Source organism: Melanerpes formicivorus, unplaced genomic scaffold (genome assembly GCF_026170545.1).
Source record: "Melanerpes formicivorus ecotype bairdi unplaced genomic scaffold, bMelFor1.0.p_v2 SCAF_73, whole genome shotgun sequence".
Taxonomy (NCBI): domain Eukaryota; kingdom Metazoa; phylum Chordata; class Aves; order Piciformes; family Picidae; genus Melanerpes; species Melanerpes formicivorus.
The window spans coordinates 2,230,943-2,253,991 of NW_027142425.1; the positions used below are offsets into that span (position 1 = coordinate 2,230,943).

Genomic DNA, 23,049 nt, shown 5'->3' on the forward strand with positions numbered 1-23,049 from the left:
CAGTCTGTCCTCACAGCAGAGCAGCTCCAGCCCTCTGCTCCTCCTCATGGCCCTTCTCTGGACACCTTCCAGCACCTCCAGATCCTTCCTGGCACAGAGGTTCCAGAACTGGACACAGAGCTCCAGCTGTGGTCTCAGCAGAGTGGAGCAGAGGGGCAGAATCCACTCTCTGGCCCTGCTGGCCACACTTCTCTTGCTGCAGCCCAGGCTCTGCTTGGCTCTCTGGGCTGCAAGTGCTCACTGCTGGCTCCTGTTGAGCTTCTCCTCCCCCAGCACCCCTAAGGCTTTTTCTTCAGGGCTGCTCTCAAGTCCCTGTCCAGCCTATATCGGTGCTTGGGATTGCAGTAACCTGTCCTGCAGGCTGTGCAGCTGGGCCACTTGAGCTGCAGCCACTGCTTAGAAAGTTCAGGGGAGTTCCAGAGCTGGGAAGTGAGTGCCAGGAGCTCATCCCAGAGAGTTCTTGATGCTGGGAAGCTTGTGCCTGGGTGTAGCACAGGAAAGCAAGGGCCTGCTGAGGTGGAGCTGATGGCTGTGTAGAGCAGGGCGTTGTTCTGGTACTGGCTGTTCTGCTGGTGGTGCTGGGACTGGCACTGCCTTCCTGGCGGTGGGAAGGAGCAGCAGTGAATCTTTGCCTCCTGCCTGGGGGGTTTGTTTATGACAAGTTATTTATTAGGGCTGTTTTCAGCATATCCTGCCTTCAGGAGGTCACTTCCTACTGAGAGCTTGGGGTGCCTCTGGAAGGGGAACACAAATGGCCCCTGGCTTTTGGCAGAACTGCTGCGCAGCAGCTTGAGCTTTCCCCCAGGCTGGTGGAGAGCTCCTGTGCCTTGGCATAGGGAAAGAGCGAGCAGTAGCTTGGAGCACTGGCACGTGCCCACTGTGGGGAGGTGAAATGCAGCCTGGCTGCCTGGGGCAGTAAAGAAGAGGCGGGGGCATGCTCTCAGGGTTGTGCTCAAGGGTGCTCCTGGGAGTGTGCACTCTCAGGGTTGGGCTCAAGGGTGTTCTTGGGGGCGTGCACTCGGGGGCCTGCTCTCAGGGTTGTGCTCAAGGGTGGTCACAGGGGCGTGTGCTCAGGGGCCTGCTCTCAGGGTTGGGCTCAAGAGTGCTCACAGGGCTGCACACTCTCGGGTGCACTCAGGGGTGCATACAGGGCTGTGTGCTTGGGGGATGCGCTCTTGGGGGAGTGCTCTCAGGGTTGCGCTCAAGGGTGATCACATGGGCGTGCTCTGGGCTGCGTGCTAGGGGGCTGCATGCGTGGGGGTGCGCTCTCGGGTGCGCTCAGGGGTACCCCCTTGGGGGTGCTCTCGGGGGGTGTGTGCTTGGGGGTGCACTCTTGGGGGCATGCTCTTGGGGTTGCTCTCAAGGGTACTCATAGGGGTGCGCTCTTGGGGTTGTGCTCAAGAGTGCTCTCAGGGGTGCGCTCTTGGGGTTGCTCTCAAGGGTACTCACAGGGGTGAGCTCTCGGGGTTGTGCTCAAGGGTGCTCACAGGGCTGCGTGCTCTTGGGTGTGCACTCTCAGGGGTGCGCTCAAGGATGCTCACAGAGCTGTGCGCTTGGGGGCGTGCTCTCGGGTGCATGCTCCCAGGGTTGTGCTCAAGGGTGCTCAGAGGGCTGTGCGCTCTCAGGGGACTGCTCTCAGGGTTGTGCTCAAGGGAGCTCACAGGGCTGTGCACTTGGGGGTCCGCTCTTGGGTGCACGCTCTCGGGTGCATGCTCTCAGGGTTGCACTCAAGGTTGCTCTCAGGGGCACACTCTCAGGGTCGGCCTGATCTTGGGGTTGTGCTTGGGTGCACACTTTGGGGTTGCGCTCTCGGGGTTGTGCTTGGGGGTGTGCGCTTGGGGTCGCACTCTTGGGGTGGCATGCTCTCAGGGGTGCTCTCGGGGTTGCACTTGGGGGCATGCATTTGGGATTGCGCTCTCAGGGTTGCGCTTGGGGGCGTGCGCTTGGGGTGGCGCTCTTGGGGTTGCGTGCTCTTGGGGACGCTCTGGGGTTGCACTTGGGGGCATGCTCTCGGGGTGGCGCTCAGGGCTGTGCTTTCGGGGTTGCGCGCTCTCGGGCGCTCTTGGGGTTCCACTTGGGGGCGTGCTCTTGGGGTTGCACGCTCTCGCAGATGCTCTCAGGGTTGCACACTCTCGGGGGCACGCTTCCGGGGGCACGCTCTCGGGGGTGTGTGCTTGGGGTTGCGCTTGGGGGCACGCTCTCGGGGTTGTGCTCTCAGAGTTGTGCTTGGGGGCACACTCTTGGGGGCACGCTCTCGGGGTTGCTCTCTCGGGGTTGTGCTTGGGGGCACGCTCTCGGGGTTGCGCTCTTGGGGTTGTGCTTGGGGGCACGCTCTCAGGGTTGTGCTCTTGGGGTTGTGCTTGGGGCATGCTCTTGGGGACATGCTCTTGGGGTTGTGCTTGGGGCATGCTCTTGGGGGCGTGCTCTCGGGGTTGTGCTCTTGGGCGTGCTCTCGGGGTTGTGCTCTTGGGGGCACGCTCTCGGGTGCTCTTGGGGTTGTGCTCTTGGGGTTGCACTCTCAGGGTTGCGCTCTCGGGGTTGTGCTTGGGGTTGCGCTCTCGGGGTTGTGCTCAGGGGCACACTCTTGGGGTTGCACTCTCAGGGTTGTGCACAGGGGCATACTCTCGGGGTTGCACTCTCGGGGTTGTGCTCAGGGGCACACTCTCGGGGTTGTGCTTAGGGGCATGGTCTCGGGGTTGTGCTTGGGGGCACGCTGTCGGGGTTGTGCTCAGGGGCACATTCTCGGGGTTGTGCTTGGGGTTGCGCTCTCAGGGTTGTGCTTGGGGTTGCGCTCTCGGGGTTGTGCTTGGGGTTGCGCTCTCGGGGTTGTGCTTGGGGTTGCGCTCTCAGGGTTGTGCTTGGGGTTGCGCTCTCGGGGTTGTGCTTGGGGTTGCGCTCTCGGGGTTGTGCTTGGGGTTGCGCTCTCGGGGTTGTGCTTGGGGTTGCGCTCTCGGGGTTGTGCTTGGGGTTGCGCTCTCGGGGTTGTGCTTGGGGGCACGCTCTTGGGGTTGTGCTCTCGGGGTTGTGCTCTCGGGGTTGCGCTCTCGGGGTTGTGCTTGGGGGCACGCTCTCGGGGTTGTGCTCTCGGGGTTGTGCTCTCGGGGTTGTGCTCTCGGGGTTGCGCTCTCGGGGTTGTGCTTGGGGGCATGCTCTCGGGGTTGTGCTCTCAGGGTTGTGCTCTTGGGGAGACTAGTCTCTTATTAGCAGCAGCGCTGTCATTTCTGTAGTTCTCCTGCGTTGTGCACCTCTTCCACGTCACAAGTGGATCAGATGGGTTGTGGGAACCCTGGAGATGGAAGCAGTGTGGTGGACACCTACAAGGAACTGCAGGAAGCAAAGAAGAGGCTGCTCAAACCCAGCGCATCAGGAAAATGTGCTCTGATTTCACTCTTCTGTTTCCCCAGTGTCATGTGGGAAGGCTTGTGAGGAGAGCTGAACAGATGTGAGGATCCACGGGGATGCCTGGCACAGGGCTGGCCACGCAGCCTCTCCATCCTGAGTGGTGTGGATGGGAAATTGGTCCAGGAAATGCTTTGCAGGAGTGGAAATTGCTTATTGTTGAGAAGCTCCCAATCCTCTGGAGTAATCAGTGTTACTTTTACCTGCTGATGTAGCTCTTAGTGGTTAATGCTTCTGTGTCTGCTTTCAGATCTCTGGTTTAATCTCTGATGAGCTCTTGGCATTTATGTTGTAGTTTTTATATATAGTCACAGGGCAAGGTCCTGCAGCTGGGCCAACCCCAGGCACCAATCCAGGCTGGGTGCAGAGTGGTTGAGAGCAGCCCTGCAGAAAAAGCCTTGGGGGTGTTGGGTGCTGAGCAGCTCCCCAGGAGCCAGCAGTGCCTCCTGCTGCCCAGCAGGCAGCTGTGTGCTGGGCTGCAGTCAGAGCAGGGTGGGCAGCAGGGCAGCAGAGGGGATTCTGCCCCTGGGCTCTGCTCTGCTCAGACCTCACCTCCAATCCTGCCTCCAGTTCTGGTGTCCCCAGCAGCAGAAGGACACAGAGCTGCTGGAGTGATTCCAGAGGAGGCCACAAGGATGATCCAAGGGCTGGAGCAGCTCTGCCATGGGGACAGGCTGAGGGAGCTGGGGGTGTGCAGCCTGGAGAGGAGAAGGCTCCAGGGGGGCCTCAGAGCTGCCTGCCAGGACCTGAAGGGATCCTGCAGGAAGAAGGCAGAGAGACTTTTTGTGAGGGTGTCTGATACAGAGATCATGTCAGCATATCAATGCAGGCTGGGGGTGATGAGATTGAGAGCAGCCCTGAAGAGAAGGCCTTGGGGGTGCTGGTGGGGGAGAAACTGGACAGGAGCCAGCAATGGGCACTGGCAGCACAGAAGGCCAAGGGCAGCCTGGGCTGCATCCAAAGCAGTGTGGCCAGAGCTGGAGAGAGGGATCCTGCCCCTCTGCTCTGCTCTGGGGTGACCTCACCTGCAGGGCTGGGTCCAGCTCTGGGGCCCCAGCACAAGAGGGACCTGGAGCTGCTGGAGAGGTTCCAGAGGAGACCACCAAGATGATCAGAGGTCTGGAGAACCTCTGCTATGGGGACAGGCTGGGAGAGTTGGGGCTGTGCAGCCTGGAGAAGAGAAGGCTCCAGGGAGACCTCAGAGCTGCATTTCAATATCTGCAGGGGAGCTGCAGGCAGCTGGGGAGGGACTGTTCAGAAGGGGCTGTGGGGATAGGAGGAGAGGCAATGATTTGAAAGTGAAGCAGGTAGCATGGAATCCAGTGGTGCATGGGAAGGACCTGAGCTAGCAAAGGGTTTGCACACTTAGATTGACAGAATGGTTTGGGTTGGATGGGGCCTCAAGGATCCTCCAGTTCCAACCCCCTGCCATGGGCAGGGACACCTCCCACCAGCACAGGTTGCTCAAGGCCTCATCCAGCCTGGCCTTCAACACCTCCAGGCAGGAGGCAGCCACAGCCTCCCTGGGCAACCTGTGCCAGAGTCTCCCCACCCTCACTCTAAGGAATTTCTTCCTCATCTCCAGTCTCAATCTTCCCTCTCCCAGCTCAAAGCCATTGTTCCTCATCCTGTCCCTCCCAGCCCTTGTCACAAGTCCCTCCCCAGCTCTCCTGGAGCCCCTTCAGGTCCTGGAAGGCTGCTCTGAGGTCTCCCTGGAGCCTTCTCTTCTCCAGGCTGAACAGCTCCAGCTCTCCCAGCCTGTCCCACCGGTTCTTCCCCTCTCAGCAACAAAGCAAATCCTTTGCCTTTCTCTTCTGCTCTTTTTTTCCCCCTTTTGCCATTTCTTTCCTTGTTTTCTGTTACCAGCAAGGAAGCAAAAGCCTCACAGCAGTGCCTCAGGTCAGAGGGTTTTCACCCCTTGCCTGTGGAGCCTTTCCAGTCCTGCTGATTGCTCAGACCCCCTGGGGAATGGTTAGGCTGCAGAGCTCCTCTGAAGCTCTTCTCTCAGGGAGAAGAATCACCCAGGGTAGCACAGCACTCTCTGTGCTTCTGCTGCACTTCCTTTCCTGCTTGGAGATGTGCAGTGCCCTGCTCCACATCCCTCTCATGCCTTTGCCAGGGGCTGGGAGTCCAGCAGAGCAACCTTGCTGGTGGGAAAGGGCAGGATGCAAGAAATAGACAGGAATCTGGATTATTAAATTCTGAAGGGATTAAATAGGATAATAATACACACACAGAGTTAGCCATTTCTCTCCTTATTTCACATCATTTTTGATTAAGGGTGTCCTTGCTCACTGCCAAGGTCTTCTGTTCTCCAGGCTGAACAGCCCTGAACAGCCCCAGCTCTCTCAGCCTGTCTCCACAGGGCAGGTTCTCCAGGCCTCCTCTGGACCCTCTCCAGCAGCTCCAGGTCCTTCCTGTGCTGGGGACCCCAGAGCTGGAGGCAGTGCTGCAGGTGGGGTCTGAGCAGAGCAGAGGGGCAGAATCCTCTCCCTTGCCCTGCTGGTCAGACTGCTTTGGATGCATCCCAATGATCTCCAGGATGATTTCCAAAGGTCTCTTCCCAACCCTCACCATTCTGTGACTCTCTCTTCTGTGTTTTGCAGTGCCCAGCATGCAGTAGGCTGCCCAGGTGAAATGATGATTTGCCTTTTGAATACTTAAAACCAATTAGCAAGGGCAGAGAGCAGGAGGTCAGTGTCAGTCCAGCCTGAGCCATGAAGCCTCCAAGTGCCTGCTGTGGTTTTATTCCCTTTTGAACATCACAGCCATGAAGTAGTTCTGCCTCTGTAGCAGAGCTGCAGCCCCTGTGTATTTGCTTTGAATCTTCTGCCTCTAATAGTTAGGAATCAACAGACTTGGGCAGAAAGTCATTAGAGAGCCATTGCTAATTTAGCCTTGTTAAACAATCTTGAGTCTGCAAATTTGAGCTACAAATGGCTGGGTGAATGTAAACTCTTTGTCCAACAGATAAATGTGGATGTGATACTGAGGCTCCCAGAGGGGCTCAGTGCTGATAGGAACAAAAGCTTTACAGCAAAGGCTGAGCCAAATCTTGCTTTGTTTCTGTGGAAAACAAATTGGAAGTAATCAGTGGGCTGCAATTATCCTGCAAGCAGCCTGAGACTTCTCTTGCTGAAGGAGGAGCTCTGAGGAGAGTGTTTTCTGTGTCTGTAGCCTTGGGAAATCCTGCTGGGTTTCCCTCTTACAGATTCAGAGATCACAGAAAGTTTTAGGTTGGAAGGGACCTTAAAGCTCATCCAGTTCCAACCCCTCCCACCAGCCCAGCTTGCTCAAGGCCTCATCCAGCCTGGCCTTGAATACCTCCAGGCAGGAGGCAGCCACAGCCTCCCTGGGCAGCCTGTGCCAGAGTCTCCCCAGCCTCACACTGAAGAGCTTCTTCCTGAGCTCCAGTCTAACCCTGCTCTGCCTCAGCTTCAAACCATTCCTCCTTGCCCTGTCTCTAGATGCCCTTGTGAAAAGTCACTCTGCAGCTTCCTGCAGGATCCTACAACTCCCTGAAGGGAGGTTGTAGCCATGTGGGGGTTGGTCTCTTCTCCCAGGAAACCAGCACTAGAACAAGAGGACACAGCCTCAGGCTGTGCCAGGGGAGGTTTAGGCTGGAGGTTAGGAGGAAGTTTTACACAGAGAGAGTGATTGCCCTTTGGAATGGGCTGCCCAGGGAGGTGGTGGAGTCATTGGAGGTGTTCAGGAGGAGACTTGGTAGGGTGCTTGGTGCCATGGGTTAGTTGATTAGGTGGTGTTGGATGATAGGTTGGATGCGATGATCTTGAAGGTCTCTTCCAACCTGGTTTATTTTATTCTACTTTTTTATTCTATTCTATCCCTTCAGGTCCTGGCAGGCAGCTCTGAGGTCCCCCTGGAGCCTTCTCTCCAGGCTGAACACCCCCAGCTCCCTCAGCCTGGCCTCACAGCCCTTGGATCATCCTTGTGGCCTCCTCTGGACTGGCTCAGACGGTTCCATGTCCTCCTCCTGCTGGGGACACCACAACGGGCTGCTGTTGCTGTGTGACCTGCCCTGGGTGTCCCTGCTTTGGCAGGAGGGTTGGACTGGATGGTCTCTGGAGGTCCCTTCCAGCCCTTGCCCTTCTGAGATACGAAGTGTAGGAGTGAGTGCTTTGGCAGAATCCAAAGGATTTGCTGAAGTTTTGTGGGTAGCAGATAGAGGATGGTGTGACACACCCTGAGTGGAGCACTTGCTCACCTGTTGGATGTTGATATTCTCCTTTCCTAAGAGATGCAGGATGAGGTTTATCTAATGCTGCTGTGTCAGTTTTGCTTCCTGAGCTCCTAGGTGGCCCTGAAGTTTGTTGGGGGGTGTCTCCATTCATCACTTGCAAAGCTGGAGCAGCTGTTGCTCCTGGGAGGACAGTCAGATGATCAATAGGTAAATTACTCTTTTGGCAGCCTAAGCATAGCAAAAAATGTTGTCAGGTGCTGCATCCCAAGCAAAGAATTCCTCTGTACCCAATAATAAATGCAAGTTCCCCTTTGGATTCCATTAATAGGATCCTTAGTGAAGCACCTGTGTGGCTGCATGGATGGGGTTCAGACTTGGAGAATGGGTTGGCTTGGAAGGGACCTGAAAGCTCAGCCAGTTCCAGCCCCTTGCCATGGGCAGGCACACCTCCCACCAGCACAGGCTGCTCAAGGCCTCTTCCAGCCTGGCCTTCAACACCTCCAGGCAGGAGGCAGCCACAGCCTTCCTGAGCAACCTGTGCCAGAGTCTCCCCACCCTCACTCTCAACAATTTCTTCCTCATCTCCAGTCTCAATCTTCCCTCTCCCAGCTCAAAGCCGTTGTCTCTTGTCCTGGCACTCTCAGCCCATGTCAAAGCTCTCTGTTCAAGCTCTCCTGGAAGGCTGCTCTAAGGTGTCCCTGCAGCCTTCTCTTCTCCAGGCTGAACAGCCCCAAGTCTCCCACCCTGTCCCCACAGGGGACATTCTCCAACCCCTGGTTGTCTTGGTGGCCTCCCCTGGACCCTCTCCAGCAGCTCCAGGTCCTTCTTGTGCTGGGGGCCCCAGAGCTGGAGGCAGTGCTGCAGGTGGGGTCTGAGCAGGGCAGAGGGGCAGAGTCCCCTCCCTGTGCTGCTGCTCTCCCTGCTCTGGCTGAAGCTCAGCACACAGCTGGCTCTGGGCTGCCAGGGACCAGTGCTGGCTCCTGGGGAGTTTGTCACTCACTTACACCCCCAAGGCCTTCTCCTCAGGCCTGCTCTCAGCCACTCCCTGCCCAGCCTGCATCCGTGCTTGCATTGCCGTGACCCCGTTGCAGGACCTCGCAGCATGGCCCTGTAACACCCCAGGGTTTTATGGTTGGATCCTAAAGCAGTAAAGATTTGCCTCATGATCAGAGCACCTCCATCTGCAGTGGAAATCTCCTTTGGTTGCTGGTAAGCAGCAGAGTGCTGGCTGATGGCAGCAGTGATTGCTGTGGATCCCCTTTCCCGGTGACCAGAGCTCTGGCAGCCGTGGCTCATTGAGCAGTAATTGGACAGAGAAAAGCAGGTTCTAATCCTTTCAAACCAAGCTCTTGAGCTGCAGCAGCTGAAGGCTTCAGGCTGGCTGCTCTGGCAGGCTTTCAGAGAGTTATGTAAAGACTGTAGGTTTTAAATAAATCACAGAACATGCACTCAAAAATATCTGTAGCTGTAGGCTGATCTCCTTAATTTGCTTTCAAAGGCTGTGCTCTATCCTCTGACAATTCCAAACAGATCAATGCTTTACTGATGTAAATGAGCAAATCCCCCAATAGTATTCATAGATGCCTTGGTTCTGCTGGATCAGGAGGAGTTCAGCTGCTGCTGAAGGAAGCCTGCTCACAGAACATTGTTTGCTTGCATGCCTCAGCTCTGTACAGAGTGGCACCTCCATAGTCTGAATGCTCTAGCTGAGAGGCAGATGTCTCTTGCTTTCCACAGGTCCTTGTTTGCCTGGGCTCTCCTGGATGCCTCTGGACTGTTTTAGCAGGTTAATGTTGGCTAAGTGATTTAGAAAGCTGTTTGGCACCATGAAGCAAGAGGTAACTCCAGCCAGTTCCAAAGCAGTCAGCAGTGCTGGCTGGGAACTTTGTAGAGCATGGTTTGAAGGGAGGTGCAAGTTGCAGTGATGCTGGAGATGTGCACAGCTGTGTGTGTCAGCAAGCTTCCAGCTAAGGATTGAGGGACTGAGGTCCAAGTTCTGCTGTGCATGCAGGGTCCTGCCCTGCCCCAGCTCACAGGGTTGCTGGCTCTTCTGCCATATGCATATTGCTGTTTCTCCTTGAAAGTCAGCTCATGACAAGTTCTGCACCAGGAGACTGCTGCAACAGGTTGCCCAGGGAGGTGGTTGAAGCTCCATCCCTGGAGATATTCTAGGTGAGGCTGGACAGGGCTCTGATCTAGTGGAGGATGTCCCTGCTGAGTGCAGGGGGGTTGGACTTGGATGAGCTGTGGTGGTCCCTTCCAACCCATTCTATGATCCATGGTTCCAGAATTCACTGCATTCAATCTGGAGAGCTTGCCTGCAGAGCTGGGAGCAGTGGTGGACTGAAGTCCTGTGTGGTACCAAGGGTGGTGTTCTTCAGGAATAGTGAGTGAGCTCCCTCACCTTTGTGCCAGCCTGGGCATTTCCTCTGTGTGCAGGTGCCAGCATTAAACCCAGAGACTCATGAAGACCCATTAAGAGAATTCTTCATTAACAGAAGTCACAGAATGGTAGGGTTGGAAGGGACCTCTCTACATCATGAGTCCAACCCCCCCTGTCAGCACAGGTTCACCTGCAGAAAGTCACACAGGAACATGTCCAGGCAGGATTTGAGTGCCTCCAGAGATGGAGACTCCTCCACCTCTCTGGGCTGCTCCTCCAGGGCTCCAGCACAGTATCACAGTATCAGTCAGGGTTGGAAGGGAGCAAAAGGGTCATCTAGTTCCAACCCCCCTGCCATAGGCAGGGACACCCCACACTAGATCAGCCTGGCCAGAGCCTCATCCAGCCTGGGCTTAAACACCTCCAGGGACAGGGCCTCAACCACCTCCCTGGACAACCCATTCCAGGGCTTCACCACTCTCATGGGGAAGAACTTCCTCCTCACCTCCAGCCTCAATCTCCCCACCTCCAGCTTCATTCCATTCCCCCTAGTCCTATCACTGCCTGAGATCCTGAGCAGTCCCTTCCCAGCCTTCCTGTAGCCCCCTTCAGATCCTGGAAGGCCACAATGAGGTCACCTGGGAGCCTTCTCTTCTCCAGACTGAACAGCCCCAACTCCTTCAGTCTGTCCTCACAGGAGAGGTGCTCCAGCCCTCTGCTCATCCTCCTGGCCCTTCTCTGGACACCTTCCAGCACCTCCACATCCCTCTTGCAATAGGGGCTCCAGAACTGGAGGCAGTACTCCAGGTGGGGTCTCAGCAGTGCTGAGCAGAGGGGGAGAATCACCTCCCTTGCCCTGCTGGCCACACTTCTCCTGCTGCAGCCCAGGATCTGATTGGCTTCCTGGGCTGCAAGTGCACACTGAGAGCTCCTGGTGAGCTTCTCCTCCCCCAGCACCCCCAAGGCTCTCTCCTCAGGGCTGCTTTCCAGCCAGTCCCTGCCCAGCCTGGATTTGTGCCTGGGATTGCCTCCACCCAGCTGCAGGACCCTGCCCTTGGTCTTGCTGAACCTCATGAGGTTGGCTTGTGCCCACCTCTCCAGCCTGTCCAGGTCCCTCTGGATGGCCTCCCTTCCCTCCAGCTGTCTGCTGCACCACACAGCTTGGTGTCATCAGCAACCTTGCTGAGGGTGCACTCAATGCCAATTACAGAAGTTCCTCCTCTTGTTTAGATGCAACTCCTTGTGCTCAAGTCCTGTCCCTGGGCACCACTGAGCAAATCCTGCTCCCACCTTCCTGACACCCACCCTTGCAGGACTGATCAGCATTGATGAGGTCCCCTGCAGGTCTGCTCTTCTCCAGACTCAAAAGCTCTGGTTGCAGACTCTCCTGCCCTTCTCCTGCAATGATCCCCATTGATCAGAGCAAGAAAATTAATTAGAGAATGGATTAACTTTCTCTCTTTTTGGTGAAATGCTTCATTGTGACACAGTGGAGGGACAATAAAGTACCCAAGCCAATGTGTTTACATTCCCTGTTATCTAATTAATTACAGTGCTTAGCAGACCTCTGCTGAGGAATGTAAATAAGGCCCTGGGTAAGGGTCCAAAGCAGAGAGAGGCTCCTGGTGTGGGTCACACACAGAGCATGTTCCCTCTCTGTCCTGGTGTGACAGAGCTCCTTGCTGTGGTTCTGTTGTGTTGGGTCACACAGAGCTCTTCCCCATCTGTCCTACTGTGACTGGCACTGTTAGTGCTCAATACTCACTGCACAGCTCCCCCAGACTGATGTTGTCTCTGAACAGGGTTAAATGTCTTGGCAGGGTACTTTGGAATGTCTCTTGTGTGGGTTTTGAGCAGCAAAGTCCTTGTGCCCTGTGCTCAGCACTGCTGAGGCCACACCTTGAGTCCTGTGTCCAGTTCTGGACCCCTCAGGTTAGGAAAGATGTTGAGATGCTGGAAGGTGGCCAGAGAAGGGCAACAAAGCTGGGGAGGGGTCTGGAGCACAGCCCTGTGAGGAGAGGCTGAGGGAGCTGGGGTTGCTTAGCCTGGAGAAGAGGAGGCTCAGGGGAGACCTCATTGCTCTCTCCAACTCCCTGCAGGGAGGTTGTAGCCAGGTGGGGGTTGGTCTCTTCTCGCAGGCACCCAGCACCAGAACAAGAGGACACAGTCTCAGGCTGTGCCAGGGGAGGTGTCATAGTTTGGGCTGGATGCCCTCTGCTACAGGGGTGTTTCCTGTGTCCAGAAGTCCAGCCCAGTGGGTGGACACAGGAAATTAGGTTATTTCCTACCATGATCCCTTGCACCACTCTAAGTCTCACGGCGGGGTCTGGCACTTCCTCTTTCCTTCCTCTCCGCCACCCGGTAACTGGGGGAGAGATCTCCCAGCCATGGGCCTGGCTAGGCCCAAGGCCACGGGGGGGATGGGCAGTCTCAGATCTGGCCAGCTGAGACTAGCCTAGCAGTGGGGGGGGAAGGAGGAGCCCTGGAGGGTTTGGGTGCACCCTCAGGTGGGGATGGGATCTTTCTGGGACTGTTTTGGGTCTCTCTTGTCACTGCGTTCCTAGCTCTCTGCACGCACTCACTGCTCTCTATTTAAACTTTCCATCACTTTTGCAATCTGTTTGAGTCATTATTTCTGCCCATGGTGGGGAGGGGGTCTGCCCCAACCCATTACAGGAGGTTTAGGCTGGAGGTGAGGAGAAAGTTCTTCCCAAGCAAGAGAGATTGCCCATTGGAATGTGCTGCCCAGGGAGGTGGTGGAGTCCCCATCCCTGGAGGTGTTCAAGAGGGGATTGGATGTGGCACTTGGTGCCATGGTTTAGTCATGGGGTCTGTGGTGACAGGTTGGACTTGATGATCTTTGAGGTCTCTTCCAACCTTGGTGATACTGTGAGACTTTGATGATCCAAGGGCTGGAGCAGCTCTGCTGTGAGCACAGGCTGAGGGAGCAGGGGCTGTGCAGCCTGGAGAGGAGAAGGCTCCAGGGGGACCTTCAAAGTGGCTGAAGAGATCCTACAGGAAAGCTGCGGAGAGACTTGCTGAGGGTTTCTGGAGCCAGGCCAAGGGGAATGGTTTGAAGCTGAGGCAGTGCAGCGTTGGACTGAAGCTGAGGAAGAAGTTCTTTAGTGTGAGGTTGGTGAGACTCTGGCACAGGCTGCCCAGGGAGGCTGTGGCTGCCTCCTGCCTGGAGGTGTTGAAGGCCAGGCTGGATGAGGCCTTGAGCGAGCTGGACTGGTGGGAGGTGTCCCTGCCCTTGGCAGGGGCTTGGAGTAGATGATCTCTGAGGGTCCTTCCTGAGCCTTTCTGTGATTGTCTTCCTGTGTGCAGCTAACTGCTGACAGCAGGACAAAGCAAATGACAGCCTCCTCCTCTCTGGTCGCTCTGGGAGTGCTTTCTCCACCCCGCTGAATGTCACGGGGCTGGCTTCAGGAGATCACTGCACTCCTGCCAGCTCTTCCTGCTGACTTGTACCGCAACTGCTGCCAAAACCAGCTCCTGAATGTCACCCTCTGCATAATGGCAGAGGGTGCTCAGCCCTGCAACACTCTTCAGCTGCAGGTAAAAAAAGGTTATGGTGTTTGAAAGAAACAAACAGCAAAAAAATCCCCAAACAACACCCCCCCAAAACCCCCAATCCCCCAAACCCCAACATACCAATCCACCCAAAAACCCCACCCCACCAATCTCCCAGTGGTGCCATGGGTTAGTTGTTTAGGTGATGTTGGATTGGTTGATAGGTTGGACGCGATGATCTTGAAGGTCTCTTCCAACCTGGTTTATTCTATTCTGTTCTGTTCTGTTCTCTTCCACCTCATGGCAAATGTGGAAGAGAAAGAGTGAAAATCTCTTAGTCTGGAGAAGAGTAGGCTGAGGGGTGACAGTCTGGCTCTCCACAGCTCCCTGAGTGGAGGCTGGAGCTAGGTGGCTGTTGGCCTCCTCTGCCAAGTAAGTAACGACAGAGCAAGAGGCAATGTCCTCAAGTGGCACCAGGGGTGGTTTAGGTTGGAGATGAGCAGCAATGTCTTTGCTGCAAGAGTGGTCAGGGATTGGCACAGGCTGCCCAGGGAGGTGGTGGAGTCCCCATCCCTGGAGGGGTTCCAGAAACCTGTGGCCATGGCACTTGGGGCCATGGTTTGGGGGCCATGGTGGTGTTTGGTCGATGCTTTGACTCTGTGATCTTTGAGGCCTTTTCCAGCTGAAACAATTCTGTGATGCAGCTGTGAGCTGCTGAGCTCATCTGTGTGCTGTGGGTGTTAGACAACTTCCCCTTGTGTATGAGGGCCATGAAGATGAGCAGAGGGCTGCAGAACCTCCCCTGTGGGGCCAGGCTGGGAAAGTTGGGGCTGTTCAGGCTGGAGAAGAGAAGGCTCCAGGGAGACCTCAGAGCGGCCTTGCAGGACCTGAAGGGACTCCAGGAGAGCTGGGGAGGGACTTGTGACAAGGGCTGGGAGTGCCAGGCTGAGGAACAATGGCTTTGAGCTGGGAGAGGGGAGACTGAGACTGGAGATGAGGAAGAGATTCTTTGCAGTGAGGATTGGGAGACTCTGGCACAGGTTGCCCAGGGGGGTTGTGGATGCTCCCTCCCTGGAGCTGTTGAAGGCCAGGCTGGATGAGGCCTTGAGCAGCCTGGGCTGGTGGGTAATCTTGAAGGTGCCTTCCAACCTGAACCCTTCTGTGAGTCTCTGAAAATCAGAGCAGGGATGCAGCTGCTCAGCCACTCCTGCCATGAGACTTTGTGCTTGGAAGTACAGCAAGTGCTTGGAAGCTCTTCTGTCCTCTCTGCTGGCTCTGCTGTTGTAACCAGGCCTCAGGTGCCAGAGAGGACCTCTTGGGCCAAAGCTTGGGCAGCTGTATGTCCTGTGGCCTCTTCTTCCCTGATGGCTGCAGGCTGCTATCCCCCAGCTGCCAGCCCTTGGACATTCAGACACATGTTCAGTGTGTGTCTGAATCACAGCATGGCAGGGGCTGGAAGGGATCATCCAGTCCAAGCCCCTGCCAGGGCAGGGTCACCTAGAGCAGCTCACACAGGAGCACATCCAGGTGGGGTTGGAATATCTCCACAGAAGGAGACTCCACAGCCCCCCTGGGCAGCCTGCTCCAGGGCTCTGGCACCCTCACAGGGACAAAATGTTTCCTCCTGTGTCCATGGCACTTCCTCTGCCTCAGCTCCCACCACTGCCCCTTGAGCTGGCTCTGGGCAGCACCAGGACTGCAGGCAGCTCCAGGTAGCTGTGCTCTCTCTTCTCTTGCAGGTGGGCTTTGAAGTTAGGCTTTTAAATTGCACTTCAGGTTTCTTTCTATTTGTGTCATTTGGGTTGAGCTCTTTGCCTTCCTGTGTAAAGCTCAAAAAGTCTGCTGGCTGTTGGGAAAGGAAACAGGGTGGGGAATGTGGAGAAGATGGGAAAAGCCCACAGCAAGGAGCCAAGGCAGTCTGGTTTAGTGAACCTTGCTTTTCCTAATGATTTTAAGTGCTGTCTACAGCTCCTATTTTCTTCTAGGTTCAGAAAAAGTACTTTTAAAGCCTCCTTGACATGAGGGCTATCTGAGCTGCCAATTCAGGAAGAGCTTTCAAGAGCCAAGAGTCACATTGATGCTGGTTGCATCTGCAGTTCCTGCCTGCCCACGCCTCCAAGTCCCTGCACATCACTTGGTGTTCCTTCTAGGGAGACATGGCTGAATTGAGAGGCTGGGTGTCCTCTGCAGTTATCTTAGACTCTCTCCTTGCTGTCGTTGTGAAAACAAAACCAACAAATCACCCCAGACCCAAAACATCTGAGAGCAAAGCCAGCTAAAAGGGACCAGCACTGTTCAAGGTCTTTGTCAGCATCCTAGGTGGGGGCACAGAGGCCACTGCCAGCAGGTTTGCTGGTGACACCAAACTGGGTGGAGTGGCTGATCCCCCTCAGGCTGTGCTGCCATTCAGCCAGACCTGGACAGGCTGAGAGCTGGGTGGGGAGGAACTGAATGAAGTTCAGCAAGAGCAAGGCTAGAGTCCTGCATCTGGGAATGAACAACCCTCTGGAGCAGGAAAGGTTGGGGACTGAGCTGTTGGAGGGCAGCATAGGGGAAAGGCTCTGATGGTCCTGGTGGACAGAAGGATGTCCATGAGCCAGCAATGTGCCCTTGTGGCCAGGAAAGCCAAGGGCATCCTGGGGTGGATCAGAAGGGCTGTGGTCAGTAGGTCAGAGAGGTTCTCCTCCCTCTGTGCTCTGCCCTGCTGAGGCCACATCTGGAATACTGTGTCCAGTTCTGGTCCCCTCAGCTCAAGAAGGAGCTCAGGGAACTGCTTGAGAGAGTCCAGCCCAGAGCCACAGTGAACATCTTCCTGTGAGGACAGCTGAGGGAGCTGGAGCTTGGAGCAGAGGAGCCTGAGGGCTGCCCTCATGGCTGGGGATAGAGCTGTGCAGGGCTGGAGCCAGGCTCTGCTCAGGGATGGCCAAGCACAGCACAAGGGGCACTGGGGGCAAGCTGGAGCAGAGGAGGTGCCAGGGCAACAGGAGGGAAAACTTTGTTCCTGTGAGGGTGCTGAGCCCTGGAGCAGGCTGCCCAGAGAGGTTGTGGAGTCTCCTGCTCTGGAGCCTTTCCAACCCCACCTGGATGTGTTCCTGGGCAGCCCACCCTGGGTGCCCCTGCTCTGGCAGGGGTCTTGGAGTTGATGATCTCTGGAGGTCCCTTCCAACCCCTAACATTCTGTGACTGTGAAAGATTTGAAGCCCTGAGCCAGCAGCTGCTTAGCTGTTGTGTTGTGTTTTGTGTTGTGGTGCTGGAGGCATTGGTTGGGTGCCACAGGCACTCTGGAGAGCTCTTTTCTAAGGTGTGCCCCAGGAAGCTTTATTCCAGCTGCTCTCTGGCTTTGGGCTGTGAGCTGAGCAGCTCTTGCCTGCTGCAGTGCAGCCACATCTGTGAGTCCTGCCAGCTGTCTGAGCAGTGAATGCTCTGTTGGAAGTCCAAGCTGCACAGCTGTACCCTGGTGCCTACAGGCTGCTGTGTCTGTGTGCATCACAACCTGCCTGCTCCAAACCCCTCAGCACTGCTGAGTGCTGGAGCTGTTGGGAAGATGCTTTCCTGGCTGACCTTATGTGTGGGTGGCTTTGAATGGTGCTCTCAGGGGGGTGGATGAGCTTCAGAAGCTGCTCATCATGATCCACCTTGGGTTGATGGTTGCACTTGATGATCTTAGAGGTCTTTTCCACCTTTAATGATTCTCTGAGGGGCATGAAGCTGCTGGAGTGGGTCCACAGGAGGCCACAAAGATGATCAGAGGGCTGAAGAACCTCCCCTGTGGAGACAGGCTGAGAGTTGAGAGTTGAGAGTTGAGGTTGTTCAGCCTGGAGAAGAGAAGGCTCCAGGGAGACCTTAGAGCAGCCTTCGAGGACCTGAAGGAGCTCCAGAAGAGCTGGGGAGGGACTTGTGACAAGGGCTGGGAGTGCCAGGATGAGGGACAATGGCTTTGAGCTGGGAGAGGGGAGATTGAGCCTGGAGATGAGGAAGAAATTGTTGAGAGTGAGGGTGGTGAGACTCTGGCACAGGCTGCCCAGGGAGGCTGTGGCTGCAGAGAGACTTTTGCTGAGGGTGTCTGGAGCCAGGCCAAAGGGGAATGGTTTGAAGCTGAGGGAGAGCAGGGTTGGACTGAATCTGAGGAAGAAGTTCTTCAGCGTGAGGCTGCTGAGACTCTGGCACAGGTTGCCCAGGGAGGCTGTGGCTGCCTCCTCCCTGGAGGTGTTGAAGGCCAGGCTGGATGAGGCCTTGAGCAGCCTGTGCTGGTGGGAGGTGTCCCTGCCCATGGCAGGGGCTTGGAACTGGATGATCTTGAAGGTCCCTTCCAACCCATGAAACTGTGAACTCTATGCTTGTGCACAAAGGAGGGAGGGCAACTGATTTCTTGTTAAAAGGAACAGAACTGTTCTTCTTTGGAGGCTAAAGCCAGTATGAAAGCCAATTTTCACCTGGCACTGCTGTATTTCCCCTTGCATGGAATCAGGGAGTTGCTTTCCAAGACCTTTGAGTCCAAGCACCAACGATCATCCAAGTGACCACAGGCAGACTGGGGCGGGGGGGGAAGGAAGCAATTCAGTCCCATTCTTGTCACTTAGCAGAGTAATTTCTGAAGCCAGCTGAAGGGCAAGGCTCTAACCTGCATGTTGGCAAACCTCTGTTGTCTGAGCTGTGCAGCACTGTTGTCTGGGAGGGGTTTTTGGTACTGTGGAATCTTCCTTCATAATGAAGATGTCCTCACCTGTGGATTAGCAGCTTCTGCTTGCTAATTAACATTGGGTGCCCTCTGCTGCTCTGCCTGCTAATGGGGGCTGCATCAGATGCTGGAAACCACAGAGCTGCTTCTTGTGAGTGTCTCTGCAGCTGACATTTATTTGCATTGCCTAACAATTACAGGTTAGGGGAGTTAGGATCTCCTATGCCTATCTCTTTCTGTGAACCTTATTTACATCTCAGGCTTCAAATGGAAGGCTAATAATAGTGCAGGCATTCTTTAACACTCCTCCCCAAAATTAGCCTTTCCTGTCTGGGTTTGGACACTAATTGCTTGGAAGGAAACCATTAAAGTGTTCTCTTAGCTTCAATTCAGGAAGTAGTTGCCTATAGTAGCAAAATGCTGGATCTCAGATCCTAAAAGGACTTCTTCCAGTTGTGTGTTTCCAAAGCTGGCTTGGCTTTACAACCTGAAGCTCCTCTAGGTCTGTCCTCTGTCCCTGCATTCAGACTTGATCAAGGTGATGCAAAGCAAGAGAATGAAATTCCTGGCATTGGCTGCTGCAGAGGTGCAGCCTTGCAGGTTTCCTTGGCAATCTGGGAGGGAAATTGGTTTGGAGAACTGGCTGAGAGCCCTGCCAGCATCCTACAAGGCTGGAAGCACACACAGAGGGATAAAATAGTGTGCAGGTGTCTTAGGGAGGTGGGGGTGGAAGGAAAGACTGCACCTGAGGAAGAAGTTCTACAGTATGGGGGTGGTGAGACTCTGGAACAGCTTGCCCAGGGAGGTTGTGCTCCCTGCCTGGAGGTGTTCAAGGCCAGCTTGGATGAGGCCTCCATCAACCAAGTCTAGTTGAGAGATGTCCCTGCCCATGGGAGTGGGGTTGGAGATGATCTCTGAGGTCCCTTCCAACCTGAGCCATTCTGTGATTCCATGAACAGGGAAGAAATGTTAGCCCCAGTCTGTTTGGAAGTTGCAGAGGTTCAGAGCCTGCTGATGTTTCACTTCCTGAGTTAGCAGCTGGGGAGCACCAGGGACTGACTCTGTCACCTGCTGCTTTCTTCTGGCCTGCAGCCCCTGAGCTGCTCGCTCTCATCCCAGAAGCCTCAGGTTTGATTGCAGAGCAGCACTGGCTGACAATTGAGTTTGATCTTCAAGTTTCTGTGTTGTAATCTTCTCAGATCTCTGGTGGAAGAGGAGGACCCTCACATGAAAGTGTCTCTCGGGGGCAGCGATATGGGCGTCTCTGCCCACCTGCAGGCGTCGAAGGCAGGCACCACGAGGTTCTTCACCAGCAATACTCACAGCTCCGTGGTGTTACAGGTAACTGCATCTCCTTGGGCCACTGCTGCTCTGCCCTGAGGGGCTGGGCTGCTCCAAACAATGCCTCTACTCAGGAGAACTATCAGCCCTACTCATTTCTAACCAGCCCCAAAACTACTGCCTGGCATTGGGGCTGTGGAGCCTCCCTCTCTGGAGATATTCCAACCCCACCTGGCTGTGTTCCTGTGTGACCTGCTCTAGGTGACCCTGCATTGGGGTTGGACTGGATGACCTTTTGAGGTCCCTTCCAGCCTCTCCCATTCTGGGATTCTGTGATTGTTCTGTGCTGACAGTGCTCACAAGCAGGCATGGCTTCTAACTTCTTGCCCTGCAGAGTAATGGTTTGACTTTTAACAACAACCTAGAACAAAACCTTTGGCCTTTTGCTTGGTTTGTATCCCTGTGCACTCTCAGTTTGCTGAGAGGTAGCATTGTGCCAGCTAGGAAGTGACAGCTGGATAAAGAAACTGAAATAGAATCATGGCTGGCAGCCCAGAAGGCAGCCATGTCCCAGGCTGCATCCAGAGCAGGGAGAGCAGCAGCACAGGGAGGGCATTCTGCCCCTCTGCTCTGCTCAGACCCCACCTGCAGCACTGCCTCCAGCTCTGGGGCCCCCAGCACAAGAAGGACCTGGAGCTGCTGGAGAGGGTCCAGAGGAGGCCACCAAGATGATCAAAGGGCTGGAGAGAACCTCCCCTGTGGGGCCAGGCTTTGAGAGTTGGGGCTGTGCAGCCTGGAGAAGAGAAGGCTCCAGGGAGACCTCAGAGCAACCTTCCAGGACCTGAAGGGCTCCAGGTGAGCTGGGGAGGGACTTGGGACAAGCGCTGGGAGTGCCAGGACAAGGGACAATGGCTTTGAGCTGGGAGAGGGGAGATTGAGACTGGAGATGAGGAAGAAATTGTTGAGAGTGAGGGTGGGGAGACTCTGGCACAGGTTGCCCAGGGAGGCTGTGGCTGCCTCCTGCCTGGAGGTGTTGAAGGCCAGGCTGGATGAGGCCTTGAGCAAACTGTGCTGGTGTGAGGTGTCCCTGCCCATGGCAGGGGGCTGGAGCTGGATGATCCCTTGGAACTGGATGGTCCCTTCCAACCCAAACCATTCTGTGACTGATCCCATGTAATTCTGTGAGACAAACACTTGCACCACCCTCTGTGTGGAAGCTGCCTTCGTGGTGTGGAGAGGTCCATGCTCCTTGGTCATGTCTCTGGGATGGCTGAGCCCTGTCATTCAGGCTTGGTGGCATGTCCTGTGCTGGCTGTGGTTCTGGGGCACTACCTTATGGCAGAACATTAATGGATGGAAGTGCTCTCCTCTCTGAACCTGGAAGAATTTACAAGTGGACTAATTTGCTCTCCTTTCTGCTGGAGCTTTTGCACACAGGGTGCAGCTCACTGCTTGCTGCTTTCCAGTGCCAGTCCCACAGGAGTGCAAATCATTCACAGATTTACAGAATGCTTTGGAAGGGACCCTAAAGATCAATCCCCCTGCCATTGGCAGGGACACCTCCCCCTAGCCCAGGTCACTCAAGGCCTCATCAAGGCCACTGAATGCCTCATGATACCTGTATGGCATGGCTCATTGGAGAGCTGCCACTTGTTTCTTGGATTCCCTGCCTAAGTAGCCAACATCTGGGGACAAGAAGTTGACATTTTAGATGTTAGCTGAGAGAGGACAGCAGTTCTGTTCTTTCAGTTTCTATGGCTTGGGTGTCTGCAGAACTCTGCCCCCTTGGAACACTGCACAAAGCCTTCAGAGCTCATTGCTTCATTCCTTCTCACTTTGAGCAATTGTAGAAGCAGGAGTTATGAGTCCTTGTTTGTAGGAACTCCAGGCAAGTCTTGGAGATGTATTAGCTTGATATAGGGAGACCTTAGAGCTGCATTCAGATACCTGAAGGGGACCTAAAGGCAGGCTGGGGATGGACTGTTTAGAAGGGCTTATAGAGATAGGAAGGGAGGCCATGGTTTGAAACTGGAGCAGCATGGATTTAGGCTGGACATCAGGAGGAAGCTCTGCACAGTGAGAGTGGTGAAACACTGGAACAGGCTGCTGGATGTGGTTGAGGCTCCATCCCTGGAGACATTCAAGGTCAGGCCAGATGTGACCCTGGGCAGCCCGATCTGGCTGGAGTTGTCCCTGCTGCCTGCAGGGGGCTTGGAAAAGCTGCCCTCTGAGAGTCCCTTCCAACCCAAAGCAATCTGTGACTCTCTGGTATTACCTTGTGTTTGGCTTCTGGTTTCTTTGGCCTAATCACTCATTGTTTCTATTTGCACCCTGTTCTTTGTGACAAGTTAGGATCTTCACTTCTGCTTAGCTTTGCAGTTTTACAAGTACAGCCTCACTGTAAGGTGGCTCAGATTTGAAACCATGTGGGCTGGTGCCCAGGCTTCTTTTAAGTGTTAAATCTATAAAGAACATATTTACATTCTTAGTAGTGCCAGAAAGCCATCAGCCATGCCCAGCTGAAGGAAAGTGTTTTGTGCTGGAGCTTCTGTTCTGCAGTGCATGAAGGAGGTGAATATTCCACACATCTTCCAGTACCTCCAGCCAGGCAAAGCTTAAGGGAAGGATCTTACTGTGGGATGCTGTGGTAGGTTGTTGTAGATGCACTGTGCCCAGCTCTGAGCCCACAGGGAGGATGCAGACCTGATGGAGAGGGTCCAGAGGAGGCTACAAAAGTGATCAGAGGGCTGGAGAGCCTCTGCTGTGGGGACAGGCTGAGGGAGCTGGGGGTGTTCCGCCTGCAGAGGAGAAGGCTCCAGGGAGGCCTTATAGCAGCCTGCCAGTACCTGAAGGGGGCTACAGGAAGGCTGCAGAAGGACTGTTTGCAAAGACCTGCAGTGACAGGACAATGGCAATGGTTTGAAATGAGAGCAGATTGGCTGTTAGGAACAAGTTCTGCAGCATGAGGGTGGTGGAACACTGGAATGGGTTGCCCAGGGAGGTGGTTGAGGCTCCATCCCTGGAGGTGTTGGAGGCCAGGCTGGATAAGGCCTTGAACAACCTGGTCCATATTTTTTTTTCTTCCTAATCTCCAGTCTCAATGTCTTGGTGTTCTTTTGGAGCTGCAGTCCATATGTACATGGAGTTGCACAGGGGGAAGGAGAGAGGTTCCTCCTTCCCTCCCAACCCTCTCCGTGGCGGTGTTGTTGTTGCAGGGTTTCGACCAGCTGCGCGTGGAGGGTTTGCTCTGTGACGTGACTCTTGTTCCTGGAGATGGTGATGAAGTCTTTCCTGTTCACAGAGCAATGATGGCCTCTGCAAGTGACTACTTCAAGGCTATGTTCACAGGTGGTGTTTCAGTTGAATACTGCATGCTGCTACCTCCCAGCTGCCCGCACTTGGACACAGACACACGCTCCGTGTCCAGAGCTCTTCTGCCCTCTCTGCTGGCTCTGCTGTTGTAACCAGGCCTCAGGTGCCAGAGGGGACCTCTTGGGCCAAAGCCTGGGCAGCTATATCTCCTGTGGCCTCTTCTTCCATGGTGGCTGCCTGCTGCTGTCCCCCAGCTGCCAGCCCTTGGACACTCAGACCCAT

At 55.2% G+C, this 23,049-nt stretch overlaps 1 protein-coding gene across 4 annotated transcripts in view; it reads left to right on the forward strand.

The window, feature by feature from the left end:
• The window catches only part of LOC137453917 (kelch-like protein 13), a 129,784-nt gene that overhangs the window by 69,723 nt on the left and 37,012 nt on the right, over positions 1-23,049 (forward strand). For all 4 annotated transcript variants that reach the window (XM_068163632.1, XM_068163634.1, XM_068163635.1 and 1 more), the window contains 2 exons: positions 19,374-19,515; positions 22,671-22,803. In XM_068163632.1, the coding sequence (XP_068019733.1) occupies positions 19,374-19,515; positions 22,671-22,803 (275 nt within the window). The remainder of the gene's footprint in view (positions 1-19,373; positions 19,516-22,670; positions 22,804-23,049) is intronic.